We start from the raw sequence: 16,140 nt of genomic DNA on the forward strand, positions 1-16,140 counted from the left end.
GCTCACAACTGTCTGTAATTCCAGTTCCAGGGTACCCGACACCCTCTCACAGATATACATGGAGGCGAAACACCAATGGGATGGAGGCCAGAAGACAGTTTGTCAGAGTTGGTACTCTCCTTCCACTATATAGGTCCAGGGGATTTAGCTCAGGTCATTGGGCTAGACCGGAGACACCTTTACCCCCTGAGCCATCTCGCAGATCCGTAAAATGGATTAATTTCCGCTTTACTGAACAGGCCCCGTGTGTTTGGGGATTTAGGAGGCAGCAGAGTCAGACTGATCTGGTTCCTTCTTCTCTCCCAGGCTTCGGGACCAACACTGGGCTTATTGGCTGTGGCTGAAGGAGTAGGTCTGTTTAGACAGGAATCACAAACATGGCTGCCAGTGTACCACCAGACAGCCTCCAATCAGAAGAGACGCCATCACTAGTATCCCAGGAAACAAATGCGGAAAAGCGAGACTACAACTCCAAGTATTGGCACCTAAAATTCAGAGAGTTTAGTCCCTCAGAGGGGTCCGATCCCATCCAGGATCTGAAGCGGATGTCTGAGCTATGCTTTATGTGGTTGAGACCGGACCTGCATAGCAAGGAGGAGATCCTGGACCAGCTAGTGCTGGAGAAGTTTATGATCTCTGTGGGGCCAGAGCTGCAGGCCATAGCGATAGAGAACGGGGTGAAGAGCTGCAAAGAACTGGAGAAACTGCTGAGGAGCGGCGGGAAACCGCGCCAATGGGTAAGCAAGTGGGCTCAGGGGAAGGACAGCCATGGGGGCTGCTGTGACCTGAACGCAGCTGAGACCGCTGAGGCTCTTGCCCTTAGTCAGTGGCCCGGAAGAGGAGAGTTTTGCTTCCTAAGAGTTAAGTGGCAATGTTTGGGGACTTTTGTGGACTTGTTTTGTCTGTGATTGTGGCACAGTAACTTTATTTAGAAGCCAAGGAATTGTACAGGTCAGAACTACTGTAAGTTAACAGGCTAATCTCGAATCAAGAGTGCGCAAGCCCCACCTTCTGTTTTTTTTTGTTTTGTCTTTGTTTTGCTTTTGTTTCGTTTTTTTGTTTATTTGTTTGTTTTCTGAGCAGAGTTTCTCTGTAGCTTTGGAGCCTGCCCTGGAACTTGCTCTGTAGACCAGGCTGGCCTCGAACTCAGAGATCTGCCTGCCTCTGCCTCCTGAGTGCTGGGATTAAAAGCATGTGCCACCACCGCCCAACTCATTTTGTTTTTTTCTTGTTTGTTTGTTTTTGTTCTTTTCGAAGACAACATTTCTCTGTCTGTAGCTTTGGAGTCTGTCCTGCAACTAGCTCTTGTCGACCAGGCTGGCCTCGAACTCACAGAGATGCTCCTGCTTCTGTCTCCCAAGTGCTGGGATTAAAGGCGTGCGCCACCACCGCCCAGCTCATTTTGTTTTTATAATCTATGTATCCAGGTTACCACGTGTATCAGGTGCTCCTGGAGGTCAGAAGAGACATCCGATCCCTTTGGAGCTGGAGTGAAAGACAGCTGTGGGCCACCACCATGTAGATTCTGTGTCTTGAACCCGAGTCCTCTGAAAGAGCAGTCAGTGCTCTTAATCTTTCCAGCCCCCACCCCACTCCTTGTGTGTTGCGACAGGGTTCGATGTAGCCCAGACTGATCCCTAATTCACTATGTAGCTGGAGTATGACCCTGTGGGTCAGTCCATGTCCAGGAAGACAGATTTGCAAATAAATCAAGTTGGGTTGCTAAGTCAGCCCAGGAACAGTCGTGCGAGAGGGATAGCCAAGACTTACCCAGGGTCTCATCCTGTTCCTTTCCTCCCCTCCCCCTCCCCAGTCCATAATCCACTCCCAAGGACAAATGTACCTCTTTCGGCATCCCGGTACTGAGGATGCTGCAGACGTGAAGAATGGATGGGGTGACATGAGATGGTCTGCAGAGTACCCATCAGAGAGCGAGGAGCCCCCCAACAGAGGCCAGGCTCGCCCAGAGTTGCAGAACCTGCTGGAGACTGAAGAGCCGTCCACCAGTCAGGCAAGTGTGTGACACAATCTCTGGTGTGGTTTGGGAGAAGGAACTAGAAGGTCGGAGTTTGTGGGCCATCTGTTAAAGGCTAGGGTGGGACACACCAGCGGTGGCTGTACGTCCCCATGCTTAAGACATTGTTATGCAGAATGGAGACCTGCCTGCCCATCTGCTTTAAAGCTTAGCGTTGAGAGTATGGAGAGAGCCTCTCTGACAGCTGGGATAGGTGTTGATCTCTGAGTATAGCAGAATATCACCAGGCAACATTGCATCGATGCCTGTGTTGGCTGCAGGCTGCGTGGGACTGACCTAGGCCCTCTGTGTATGTGTGATAGTTCTGTAGCTGGTTTCTTGTGGGACTCCTAACAGTGGGGACAGGGTCTGTCTCTGACTATTACTGGCTTTTGGGACCCTACACCTCATACTGGCTTGCCTTGCCTATCCTTAATACAAGGGGAGGTGCTTAGTCTTCCTACAACTTGATTTGCCCTGTTTTATCTATCCCTGGGAGGTCTGCCCTTTTATGAATAGAGACAAAGGGGGGAGTGGGAAAGAGGTGGGGGAGGAGGTGGGAGAAAAGGGAAAGGAGGAACTGTGGTGGGAATATAAAATAGATAGGCCTGACGGTGGTGGTGCACGCCTTTAATCCCAACACTGGCGGCGGAGGCAGGTGGATCTCTGAGTGTGAGGCCAGCCTGGTCTACAAGAGCTAGTTCCAGCCAGGGCTACACAGAGAAACCTTGTCTCGAATTAAAAATAAATAAATAATACACACGTGCGCAGAGTGACACCCTGTGTGACAACAAGAAACCTGTGAAGCCAGCATCAACATCAAACTGCAAACACAGTGTGTGCCCGTACCTGAAACCAGCCAGCTGTTGTGGGTAGGGATAGGGGAAGCATGGTTTTTGTTTGTTTAGGGGTGGGGTTTCACACTGTAGCCCAGGCTGCCCCGAACCTTGGCACCTTGGCGTCATCTTCACTTCAGCTTCCTGAGTTCTAGAACTGCAGGCAAGGTAGTTTAGATGTAGAAAAAGAGCCTCTCTCCCTCTCTTCCCTGTCCGCCACTGTGTCTCTCACTGTCTCTCTCTCTGCTTGGGGACCAGCTCATCCACATAACACCATGTTTCTGTGGGTAAGAGGGAGATCTCCGCGTGAGGCATGGGGCTAGCGTGCAGACTGACGAGGATTCAGATAGAACTGCTTGTACGCACCGAGGAAATACGGTATTAAGGAAGATAAATTTGCTGGTAATTCCAGCTGGAATGCTAAGTCAAGAAAGAAATGGAGTTGTGAGAGCCATCACTAGAATCTTACCTGGGGTCTCTCACCTGTTCCCCATCCCCCACAGTCTGTCATCTCCCAAGGACAGATGTCCTTTCTACGTGGTTCCGGTTTGGAAATGGCCAAAGTCAAGGCGGATGACTGGGGTGAGAACATGGTGGTATTGTCGGATGATAGTCTCAGCGGTGACGAGGCTAGTCCGGGGTCACAGAACCTGCCAAGGACTGAGTCGTGCATCAGCCAGGTGAGCGCATAGCACCATCCCTGGGGAGAGATGGGAGGGTTGGTGAGGGTTGGGTTCAGACCCACATGCGTGGACACGGGAGAAAGCAGACTTGCCAGTTAGTCCATCTGTCTCCCACTAAAACGTCATGAAGATCATGGAGAGGGGACTAGAGAGAGGGCTCAGCTGTTAGGAGCACTTGCTGCTCCTCTGAGGGCCAGTGTTTGAGTCCCAGCACCGTCTTCAACTAGGGGACTCTACCGTCATGTTTCCTTGGGCACAAACACTGAAATGGCATATACTCACACATACACAGAAATAAAGGCTTAATAGTACAGGAATGCTGGAGAGATAGTTCAGTGGTTAAGGCAGGCGCTTGCTGTCCGGTCTGATGATCTAATGTTGATTCCTAGGCCCTTGAAAATTCCAAAAAGTGGTTTGGCCCCTGGGGGTAACGGCTCCGGGACACTTTAGGTTTTGTTTTGTTTGAAGCAGGATGCCCTGCAACTCAGGCTGCCCTTCCACTAGTCGCTTAGGGGAGGTTGCTCTTGAGCTCGTGACCTACCTGCCTTTACCTTCCAGCCACTGAAACTGCCTGTGTGGTCTACTACACCCTCTGAGCTTGATTTAGATCTGTTAACCTACATGGAGTGTCTAGAATTTTTTTCCCCTTTGATGAACGGTCTCTTGACATGGCCCCAGCTGTCCTGGAACTTACTATGTTGGTCTTGAACTCAGAGACTCACCTGCCTCTGCCTTCTGAGTGCTGGGATCAAAGGTGTGCAAGGCCACACCCAGCTGCTGAGAGTTGTAACAGTGTCCAGTCACTATCAAAGTGCACACTGTGCCCCAGAGGAGACCCCTCCCCAGTCAGAAACCATCCTTCAATTGCCCGACTTGTTTAAGGTTATCCTCTATTTACATGTGTGGCTAATTTGCTTGCATGTATATCTGCACACCACATGTGTACTTGGTGCCTGTGGGAGGAAAAAGGCATCAGATCCCCTCCACAAGAACTGGAGTTACAGATGGTTGTGAGCTTCCTTGTGGGTGCTGAGACTCGAACCCAGGTCCTCTGAGCCATCCCTCATCTAGTTTCATTAGCCCCATATCTTAAAAGTACCTGGGTTGAGAGGCATTTTGCATGTAGAGTCAAAGGCAGGGAAGAAAATTAAAATAGCAACCAACATGAGGTTTGGAGGTGTGGTAGCTTGACATTAATTAGTAACAGACTTACAAATATTAAGAGGAGAATATTCATTTATGTGGGGTACTGGGGTGGACCGTAGAAGTGTGAACATTCCCTCAACCCTGGGAAAAATTTAGTGGTCCAGATCAAGTAGAAACAGATTTTTTTCCCTTCTTTTGTTCTCTTTCTTTCTTTAGATTTTTTGTTTATTTTATATGCATTGGTGTTTTGCTTGCATGTTTGTGTGAAGGTGTTGGGTTCTGCTGGAACTGGAGTTGCAGACAGTTGTGAGTTGCCGTGTGGGTGCTGGGAATTGAACCCGGGTCCTTTGGAAGAGCCCACTGAGCCATCTCTCCAGTTCCATAGAGGCAGATTTCTATGCTCCTGCTCTCCACTGGATGATACACCCCATAATTGTTCTTCATTGTCTCCTGTCTAGGAAGAGGAAGTTTTCCTGGAGACGGTTCCTGGGAGCAGAGAGCCAGACTACCTGAGACCTGAGTGGAACCAGGGGAGTGACTTGGTACAGGACTGGTACAGGACTTGGTACAGTGACCTGTTTTTACCTCAGGATCCTCAGCCGACGCAGGATCCTGGTGAGTACGAGGTGGGAATTTACTACCCCTTGTCCAGCATTCCCATCCCCGTGGGAGGAAGTTGGCCACCACCCCCCGCCCCCCCACACACACCTTCTTTGTCACCAACTTTCCAGAGAGTGTTACAGGTGAGCTCTCAGACCTGGGATGTCTTCGTGGGGAAAGGCACTTACCACTAAGCCCGATTGCCTCTGTTCAATCCCCAGGGCCTTCATGCTGACATGAGAGAACTAACCCAAAAGTTATCCTCTGCCCTCTGCATTCTTAGGGTGACATCCCCCCCCCACACACACGTAATCAAGCAGATAAGTGTAATACATCTTTGAGATGGGCTCTCAGGTTTTAAGTGTTATATGTGAAATCCCTCCCACTAGATCCTCTCCAAGCAGAAGCTGCCTCAGTGATGCTCAGGGGAGACACAAACATGTATGCGGCCATACCGGTCACCCGTGTTCTAGCAAACAGGGATGCAGCTGTGAATACAGGTCTTCAGAGGCTTAGCAGCTCCAGGGCAGACAGCTTGCCCACTCCCCAAGGAAGGGCCTCCTGTGTGGGCAATACAGAAGATGGGCAGTTAGCGGTCGCCACCCTACGGCCTGAAGAGTCGGTGGTTCACCTTGCTGGCCGGGTTCCGTTTGGGTGCCATCAATGCAACAAGAGTTTTCGTTATAAGTCTCAGTTTATCCTCCACCAGAGGACCCACACAGGAGAGAGACCCTTTCGGTGCCACTTGTGTGAAAAGGGATTTCTGCAGTCCTCAGACCTCCGAGTTCACCAGCGCATCCACACAGGCGAAAAGCCTTACGGGTGTAGCATCTGCAACAAGGTGTTTACCCATGAGTCCTCCCTGCTGGATCACATCAGGACCCACACGAAGGAGATGCCGTACGTGTGTGAGAGCTGTGGAAAACGCTTCAACCACAAGGGCAACCTCAAGGTCCATATGGACATCCACAGCAATGCAAGACCCTACAAGTGCATGGAGTGCAACGCGGTCTTTCGACAGAAGGGGACGCTGATGCGGCACATGAAAACCCACTCGAAAGAGGTGCCCTCTCGGGAGGCAGAGGCAGGCGGATCTCTGTGAGTTTGAGGCCAGCCTGGTCTACAAGAGCTAGTTCCAGGACAGGAACCAAAAAGCTACGGAGAAACCCTGTCTCGAAAATCCAAAAAAGGAGGTGCCGTTGTGATTCTATTTCGGGCTTGAGGTCTTTTCTCTCCTAGGGAGACAGTTGCTAGGTTACCTCTGTTCCGTGCTTCCTGTACCATGGAAGCACTTAGGATTGTCTCATCTCCTGAAGGTCTGAGGACAAATGGGTTTCACTGTGGCCCCCCACTGGTGTTTGTTTGAGACTCTCTGTATCTTTGGCTGTCCCTGAACTCACCATGTAGACCAGGCTAGGTTGAAACTAAAGAGACCCACTTACCTATGTAACCCAGATTGACCACGAACTTGTGACCCCACCCATACCTCTGCTGAGAGTGTTGAGATGCCGCTCCTTGGCAGGCTTTTATACACACATTGTTACTGGTTGATTATGTATTGTCAATATTGTTGTCAATATTGAATGGCAAAATGGGAGTGACATTTGTCCCCTGATAACACTGTAAAATGTGGCTTTTCCAATAAATTACTTGACAAAAGACAATTTTATAGTAAATTGTGTAATTTCCCCATTACCATTGTTTTTCTTAATATTTCAGTGAAAATTGAGTTTTAGAGCCAGATGTGGTGGTGCATGACGTTAGTCCCAGCACTCAGGTGGATCTCAGGAGTTCCAGGCCAGCCTGGGCTACAAAGTGAGTTCCAAGACAGCCAGAGTTACACAGGGAAATTTATGATGAAAATTGAGTTTCAGATAAATGTTTAGAACATGTATACTCAAACTAATGTTTTAAACTTAAATTTTTCGTGTATTCGTTTGTTTATTTACTTTGGGACAGGTTCTCTCTCCGGAGGGGTGGCTGGCCTGAAGCTCATTTATGTAGACCAGATTGGCCTTAGACTCACTGAGAGCCTCCTGTCTCTGAGTGCTGGAATTAAAGGTGTGACCCACCCAGCCAGGGTTTATTTTTCTGTGTATTTGTGGGTTGCTCATTCACCTCAATTTTGTAAATATTTTCTGTTTTTTTTTTTTTTAAACGCTGCAAGATCCCTGCGGCAGTAGGCAGCAGAAATGCTGTAGGTCCCAAATGGTGGTAGTTGGCCATGTGGCGGCAGACAGCGGGGGCCCTGGGAGCAGCCAGTCCCTGAGCGGCAGCCTGAGCAATGACAGCGGGCCATGTGGCAGCAGGCAGTGGGCCCCAGGCAGAGACGGCTGCTGGTCCCCGAGCAATGGCTGGTCCCAGGCAGGGAGACACATGGCAGGCGGGCAGAAGACAGAAACATGGATAGACACGACATGCAGGGTGAGGTTGAATGTTTATTCAGGGGGTTATGGAGGAGGAAGGGTGAAGGGGGGACAGAGGGAGAGAGAGAGAGGGAGAGAGAGAGAGAGAGAAGAGGAGAAAGAGACAGAAGGGGGGAAGCAGAGAAGTGGGGAGAGAGGCAGAAGCGAAGCTGCCTCTCTGAGAGGAAGATGGAAAAGAGAGGAATGAGCTCAGGCCGAAGCTGAAGATCAGCCTGCCTCAGCGGATGGGGGAGGGAGTGGGCGTGGTTTGTCTCTTAAAGGGACCAAAACCATAACATTCCCAGGTCTTATAATAAAAACCGGGCACGCCAAGGAAGCAGAAAAGGAAGGGCCCAAGATGGCGGCAGGCAGGTCAGAGGTAATGGGAGTGGGCGTGGCTTGTCCCTTAACGCGACTTGGGAGGCAGAGGCAGGAGTGTCTCTGCTAGTTGAAGGCCAGCCTGGATAAATCCAGGTGCCCCCCCCCCCCCAGCAGGAAGAAAATAGCCAAAAATCTAAGCAGGAAGAGAAGAATCAGAAATCTAGGATTAGCCAGTTCCGTGACTGTTTCAGGAACTAGCTGAAGATAAAGTTAGATTGTAATCTTGAGAAACAGGGAGTTTCCCCCTTGTGATCAGCACTGGTATTTTTGGAATACTGTGTTTCAAGAACTAGCTGATTATGACCTTGAGTGATCTTGAGAGGCAGGGAGTTGTCCCCTTGTGATTTTCTGTGACACCCTCCCTGCCCTTTTTGGATTACTAGGCTGTGGTTTCTTCCTATAAAAACCCTTCTCCAGGTCACTCGGGGTTGAACTCTTCCTTGTGTGGGTTGTGAGTCTCGGCCCCAGTGCACTGGTTCCTGTCTCATCTCCTCCATTAAAGCCTCGTGTGACGGCAGCAAGGACAGTCTCTCATGAGTTACTGGGGGGGGGGGGGTCGTGTTATCCCGAGACTTGAGTGAGAGTCTCCCCACACAGGGGGGTCTTTCAGCCTTCTGCCTCTGTCTTCAGAGTTCTGAAATTACAGGTTTAAGCCTAAACCCATCACATGGAGCTCAAAAAAAATTTGACACAGAGTCTCACCTTGTTTCCCAAGCTAACCTTGAACTCACTGTTATAATTTAAAAACAAAGCCGGGCGGTGGTGGTGCACGCCTTTAATCCCAGCAGAAGCAGGAGTGTCTCTGCTAGTTCAAGGCCAACCTGGTCTACAAGAGCTAGTTCCAGGACAGGTTCCAAAGCTGCAGAGAAACCCTGTCTCGAAAAACAAAATTAATTAATTAAAAATACATAATTTAAAAGCAGCGGGAAGGAGTCATGCCGTACAACAGGGCTCACATGGAAGGTTTATTGGAAGAGGAGAGAGAAGGGGACAGAGAGGGGCAGAGAGTGGTCCCTGGGGACAAGAGTAGCAGGCAAAAAGATGGGAGGCAGGCAAGGCTCACCTTTTAAAAGGGAACCTAGTGAATGTGCACAGGAGCTGTTCTTAGTGGTAGCAGCTGAGGACGTATCCTGTCAGGACCCCAAGGGCAGGCCAGTACAGATGCCTGAATACTAACAGTCACTACCATTCTCCTGCCTCAGCGTCTGGAGTTCTGGGTTTTACAGATTTGAGCCAAGACATCCAGTGTATTTATATTTTTTTAAACAGCGATCATATGTAGTTATGAAAAATGTCCAGCAGGGGGCAGCAAAGTCCATTTTCTGATCTGTGGGGCAGACGGGTTCTGCTTTGACTAGACAAAGGGAATGCTTTTCTTTTTTAATGTTTTTAGATTTATTTATTGTTTTATGTGCAGTATGTACCATGAGTGTGCCCGGGACCTGTAATGGTCAGAGAAAGGCATCAGATCTCCTGGAGTTGCAGTCATAGACAGTTGTGAGGCACCATGTGGGTGCTGGGAATGAAATCTTGGTCCTCAGAAAGAGCAGCAAGTGCTCTTGACTGCTAAACTCTCTCCAGCCCAAGCAAATGCCTTCTAGTCGACCAAACAGTAAAAGAGAACCTTTTAAAATCGGAGTTTCGCGCGTGCAGTGTGAAGCTAAACTCACCCCACCCCCAAATTCGGTTTTTAAAGATTTATTTAAACTAAATAAAACAACAGCAAAAGCAACAACAAAAAGCCTAATGTTGCCAGGTGGAGATGATTCACGCTTTTAATCCCAGCACTCGGGAGGCAGAGGCGGGAGGATCTCTGAGTTGGAGGCCAGCCTGGTCTGCAGAACAAGTTCCAAGACAGCCAGGGCGATGCAGAACAACAAGAAGTGTGTGTCTGTGTGTGAGTATATGCCTGCATAAACCAGAAGAAGATGAAAAACTGTTACTGAAAATGAGTTAGAGGAGGTTGTGAGCTGCCCAATGTGAGTGCTGGGAACGGAGCCCAGGTTCTCTGCACGATCACTAAATGTCGAACCACCTTTCCAGGTCCTAATGTTTATTTTTTAATTATTGTTTTTGATGTATACAGTAGTCTGCCTGCATGTATGCCTGCAGGCCAGAAGAGGGCAGCAGATCTCATTATAAATGGTTGTGAGCCACTGTGTGGGTGGTTGCTGGGAACTGAACTCAGGACCTCTGAAAAGCAGCCAGTGCTCTTAACCACCATCTCACCAGCCCCAGCTCCTGATTTTTTTTTAAATCTGTTCTGCCTGCCAGCTCCCAAATCACAACATGGAAACTTAATTATGAAAATTCAGCCCTAGCTTAGGCTTATTTCTAACTAGCTCTTACAACCTAAACCAGCCCATTTCTATTCATTTGCCTTCTGCCTCTTGACTTTATTTCCTTTACTGTATTGGCCATGCTGATTTCCTGCTTCTTCTGTGTCTGGCTGGCGACTCCGCCTTTCTCTTTCCTAGAATCCTCTCTGTAGCATAATTTCTTTCTTTTTTTAATTAATTTATATTTTATTGATATTTATTGAGCTCTACATTTTTCTCTGCTTCCCTCCCTGCCTCTCCCCTCCCCGCTTCAATCCTCCCCCAAGGTCCCCATGCTCTCAATTTACTTAGGAGCTCCTGATGTTTTTTTTTTTTTTTTTTTGGTTTTTTCGAGACAGGGTTTCTCGTAGCTTTTGGTTCCTGTCCTGGAATTAGCTCTTGTAGACCAGGCTGGCCTCGAACTCACAGAGATCCACCTGCCTCTGCCTCCCGAGTGCTGGGATTAAAGGCGTGCGCCACCACCGCCTGGCTATTTATTTATTTTGTATACAAGATTCTGTCCGTGTGTATGTCTGCAGGCCAGAAGAGAGCACCAGACCTCATTACAGATGGTTGTGAACCACCATGTGGTTGCCGGGAATTGAACTCAGGACCTTTGGAAGAGCAGGCAATGCTCTTAACCTCTGAGCCATCTCTCCAGCCCCGCTCCTGATGTTTTAACTACATCTTACCATGAGTTATTTTGTTATCACAGCCCTGAAATGCACGGGGTTGTTATTAGCATGTAATGGTCTCTTGAACTGTAGCTTGTTTTAATTAGGTCAGGGCCTCCACACTATAGCCAGTGCCCTACCTTTGCCATCCAGTGAATCCCTCACTGGATTCTGGGCAAGAATTCTTCTGAGTCTTTATTTTATTTTTTTTTTAATATTTATTTATTTATTTATTATGTATACAATATTCTGTCTGTGTGTATGCCTGCAGGCCAGAAGAGGGCACCAGCCCCCATTACAGATGGTTGTGAGCCACCATGTGGTTGCTGGGAATTGAACTCAGGACCTTTGGAAGAGCAGGCAATGCTCTTAACCACTGAGCCATCTCTCCAGCCCTCTTCTGAGTCTTTAAAAAAATTTTTTTTTTTTGGCACAGGATCCTGGAACTCATTCTAGTCCAGGCTGGTCTTGAACTTGGGATCTTTATGCCTTATAGACCTGTGACATCAGACATAGCTTATTTTTTAATATTAAATTTTTTTAGGGGCTGGAGAGATGGCTCAGAAGTTAAGAGCACTGGCTGCTCTTCCAGAGACCCTGAGTTCAATTTCCAGCTACCACATGGTGGCTCAAAGCCATCTGTAATGAGATCTGATGCCCTCTTTTGGCATGCAAGCATACATGCAAACAGAACACTGAACACATAATTAAATATTTATTTTTTAAAAAATTTTGAGACATGTTCTCGTGTAGCCCAGGCTGGCATGAAACTCTCTGCACCGCTGAGGCTTGATCTGACCTCCTGACCATGTTGCCCTTTCTTCCCAAGTACTGGCTTTGCAAGCATGTACTAGCAGTTTGAAAAATATTTATTTTAAATGTGTGTGTGGACGACAGTGGGATTTGTACATGAGAGTATTCATGTTCTTAATTACTGAGTCATCTCTCCAGCCCCTCTCCAGATCCGCCTGCTTGTGCCTCCGAAGTGCTGGGATTAAAGGCCTGCACCACCACCACCCGGCTCAATACCTTTTCTGCTCCTGGGGTACAGCAGCTATTCGGAGCCTCTTTCCCTGTTCAGCCATGACTTAGTGCCCACTAAGGAATAAGCTCTTTGCTTACTGATCTGAGGGATTTATTTTTAACATATTAACAACTGAATTTTTTAAAAGCTAGCTAGCTAACCAGATAGATGCATGTGACGCCCAGACAGGCCTGCAGCACAGTGTTGAGAGGAGAGAAAGTCACAGTGATCCATGGGGAGAGCTGGGCTTTCTCAGCGGTCTTAGCTTCTGGCATCCGAAACAGCAAAACTACTTGTATTTAATTTTTAAATTTTAATTTAATTTTTTCTTTTTTCTTGTTTTCGTCACAGGGTTTCTCTAGCTTTAGAGCCTGTCCTAGAACTCACTCTGGAGACCAAGTTGGCCTCAGACTCACAGAGAATCACCTGCCTCTGCATCCCGAGTGCTGGGATTAAAGGCGTGCCCCACCACCGCCCGGCTTAATTTAATTTTTGCATCCATTTATTTGTGTATGTCTATACCTTGTGCATACACACACACACACACACACACACACACACACACACACACGGAGGGCAGCAGGCAACCCACAGGTGTTGATTTCTCTTACAGTCCTCTGGGACCTCAGGTTCTCTTATGCTTGGGGCCACGTGCCTGTACCCACTAGGCCACCCGAGAGATCTACTACTTGCATTTTGATTACAAAGTTTCTTGATAAACATTTAGCGAGCACGGAAAAAAAAAAAAACCACCAACAACAAGCAAAGTAGTGTCTCCAAGAATGTCAGTCATTGAGCCAAGTGTGCTTAGAAGTCCGCTGGGAGCACAGGGAGGGGAGTGGAGACGAAACTTGTCCTTTGCCAAGGGAGCCACAGAGAATTAAGGAACTGTGGCAGCGGCTCCTGTCACCAGGCAAAAATGACAGCCCTCCTCCTGGGTGCGCAGGCCAGCCGGCTAATTAGTCCCCAGCCCTGCAGCAATGCTCCACTCGCTACTTCGGAGTTTAGATCTCTTGAACTGGTTCAAATTGATTTATTCCCAAGTCCTGCCAAACTTAGGGCTATTTTTTCTCTTTGGCGTTGTGTGTGCGCGCACTTGCCAGCACAAGATGCCTGGAGTAAATTGGTCACAAGGACCCCACGGTGAGGTGTTCAGAGTCCCCGTAGGAGCTACTAACACTACTTTTAATGAGCCCCAAGAGTGTGCAGCTCAGTTCCTGCCGGCTGCAGTTTGAAATTAGCAACAGAAAGTTAGCTCTGAGAACCTGGAAAACATTTGTCAGTCGCTGGCCCTGAGGGTGGCCTGCCCCTACTCAGTGCTCATTAATTTAAAGTGATTCTCGCCTGGGTCTGATCGTAAAGACAAAACACACATATTCACCAAACACACTTGATAACAGCCCCACTAATCTATTTACAGTTTTTACAGTACATATGAGTCTGCATGCTACCGCCACCCTGTCCGTGTGAAAGTCAGAAAAAACAATTCCCAGGAGTCAGCTTAGGTTGCCAGGCTTGACAGCAAGTGCCTTTCCCCAATAGACCATCTCAGTGGCCTACAGTTTTTATTTTTGTTTTTAATTAATTTCTTTATTTTTAAACTAGCTCTCCTGTAGCTCAGACTGGCCTCTGGCTGTGTCACCAAGCCTGGTTTTGAACTCTTGATTCTCCTGTCTCACCTCCCCAGTGCTAGTTGCATAGGCAGGTGACACTATTCCTGGCTCTAGTGACAATGTTAGTACCGATGGTGGCTTTTGAAGATTTTGTGTGTATGTATAAATATCTACATTTGTGTGTATAAAAATATAGACACACATACCACTGTCCCTTAGGATTCATGGAAGAGCAGTTTCAATAGCTGCTTATAAAAGCTAAAATCAATGGATGCTCAAGTTCCTTATGAAAAATGTGTCCCAATTTGCATATAATCTACACATAATCTCATATGAAATCACCTCAAAGTCAGGTGCTGATGGGCACGCTTTAAATCCACGACTCAGGAGGCAAAGGCAAGGAGATCTCTGAGTTCAAGGCAAGTCCGGTCTACATAGAGTTCCAGGAAAGCTAGTCCAGGAGACAGAGAGAAACCAAACCAAACAAAAAAATCACCTCGAATCACTTATTAGTATCCGATGCTATGAGATCCTTTGCAGATAACTATTACACTGTGTTGTTGAAGAACTGATGACGAGGAAGAGCCTGCTATGTTCAACACAGACGCAACTCCGTGTGCGTGCGTGCGTTTTAATCTCCAGCCCGTTGCCCGAATTGCGAACCTTACCGTAGCGTGTGGCGCGTAGAGCAGGCATTGCGCTGCATTGGCCCAGACTCTGTGTGCTCTCTCAAGCTCAGGTCAGCTGTCTCTGTGGGTTCCTCTGTCATGACCTGGATCCCCCAACCCCCACTCCTACAGTCCTGCCTCGCTTTCTCCAGAAGGACTCCGGAAGCTCGTCCTAGAGCTTGGCTGTGGATCTCTGCATCTGCTTCCGTCAGCAGAGACATGTGTTTTGCTGTGGCCTCTTCATGCGTAGGTATCATTTTACTTGGTTCTCATTTGTTCCCCTCCCCTCTGCCTAAGGCAGGAAGCACAGGAGACAGTCTAGCCTAGAACACTATTTGGTTTGTGCCACACACACACCCTGTGTGGCAGCCAACTCCTTCCCTTGCACTTACTGTGCACAAACACACCCCTCTCCAAACAAGGCATCTAGCAGCCTCTGAGTTCCTCGTGCCACACACGTGTATCACGCTACTGTGCTTCCATCTCTGGCTCTGGTAAGAAACAACCAGAAAGTGGGGGCCACCGTGAATGAACACTGTGCCTGCTTCATTGTCTGTGATGCTGGCACACTGAGCAGGACAAGGCAGTGGGTGCAGAGAAATCTGATATCCCTGAAGAGATGGAAGGCACAGTTTGTGTTGGAGTCTCAGGTGGTGACAAAGGAAAGCAAGGTGGTAGCGGCACACACCTTTAATCCCAGGCAGAGGCAGGTGGATTCCTGTGAGTTCAAGGCCAGCCTGGTCTGCAGAATGAGTTCCAGGACAGGCTACAAAGCTTCAGAGAGAAACCCTGTATTTGAAAAACAGTGGCTCACGCCTTTAATCCCAGCACTTGGGAGGCAGAGGCAACAGATCTCGGTGAGTTTGAGGCCAGCCTGGTCTACAAGAGCTAGTTCCAGGACAGGCTCCAAAGCTACAGAGAAACCCTGTCTCAAAAACAAAACAAAACAAAAAAACCCAACAAACAAACCAAAAAAAAAAAAACCACAAACCAATAGACAAACAAATAAAACCCACAAAGAAAGGAAAGAAAAGCAAGATGGTCACAGCATTAGAAAGGTTGAGAACCAGTGCTTAAAGGGAGGCTCAAATGAGCAGGGGACCTGAGGCAGAAAGCTTGTCAGTGAAGGAGATTAGGTGTCAGAGGCAAGTAAGGACAGTGGGTTCAGGTAGACACCTCAGTCAGCAACAGAGAGGTCCTCTCCCTCCCCTCTCATTTCCTCCTCTCTTCTTTCTCTTCCCTCCTCTCCCCCCTTTAACTCCCCTTTCTTTCCCTCCCCCATTCCTCTCCATCTCCCTTTCTCTCCTCTTCTGAGACAGTTTCACGAACACCCTGCTAGCTCGAGGAGGGCTTCATCAGCCCCGCACTCAGAGTGTGACTAGGGTCACACCTCAGATCAGGTGCTGGAAGCACTAATGAAAGAGGGTGAAGAGGATCCCCAAGTCTGAACAGGAAGGAGGTAAATAGGACTAAGAGATTGGAGGAGATTTTGGCTTTAGACTTCCAGGAAGAGCTGACTGCCTAAGGGTGGGAGAACACAGGGTGGTGGAGGTGAACCTGGAGGAGGACACAGAACGCTGGCTCGCCGGGATGGGGGCCTACAGTGTTCTGTCAGGACGACATGGATCACAGATAGCAGGACCTAGACACTCGTTTCCAATGCACTGAAGGGCTTCCCCACCTTTGATGCCTGTCCCTTGCCTGCCATAACTGCCCATTCTGAGACAGAGCCTCAGGGAGTTCTAGGAGTTCTTGGCAGCTTCCCAGAATGCCCTCCT

At 48.5% G+C, this 16,140-nt stretch overlaps 1 protein-coding gene across 1 annotated transcript; it reads left to right on the plus strand.

The window, feature by feature from the left end:
• Nucleotides 1-377: 377 nt before the first annotated feature.
• Nucleotides 378-6,533, plus strand: LOC121449842 (zinc finger and SCAN domain-containing protein 5B-like). Its single transcript, XM_041654513.1, has 5 exons — nt 378-737; nt 1,814-2,011; nt 5,138-5,294; nt 5,669-6,363; nt 6,519-6,533. The coding sequence occupies exons 1-5, from the start codon at nt 378-380 to the stop codon at nt 6,531-6,533; spliced, it is 1,425 nt and encodes a 474-aa protein (XP_041510447.1).
• The last annotated feature ends 9,607 nt before the right edge of the window (nt 6,534-16,140 follow it).

This window comes from Microtus oregoni, unplaced genomic scaffold, assembly GCF_018167655.1.
Source record: "Microtus oregoni isolate MIOR12 unplaced genomic scaffold, Mior012 000006F_ref0000085, whole genome shotgun sequence".
NCBI lineage: Eukaryota > Metazoa > Chordata > Mammalia > Rodentia > Cricetidae > Microtus > Microtus oregoni.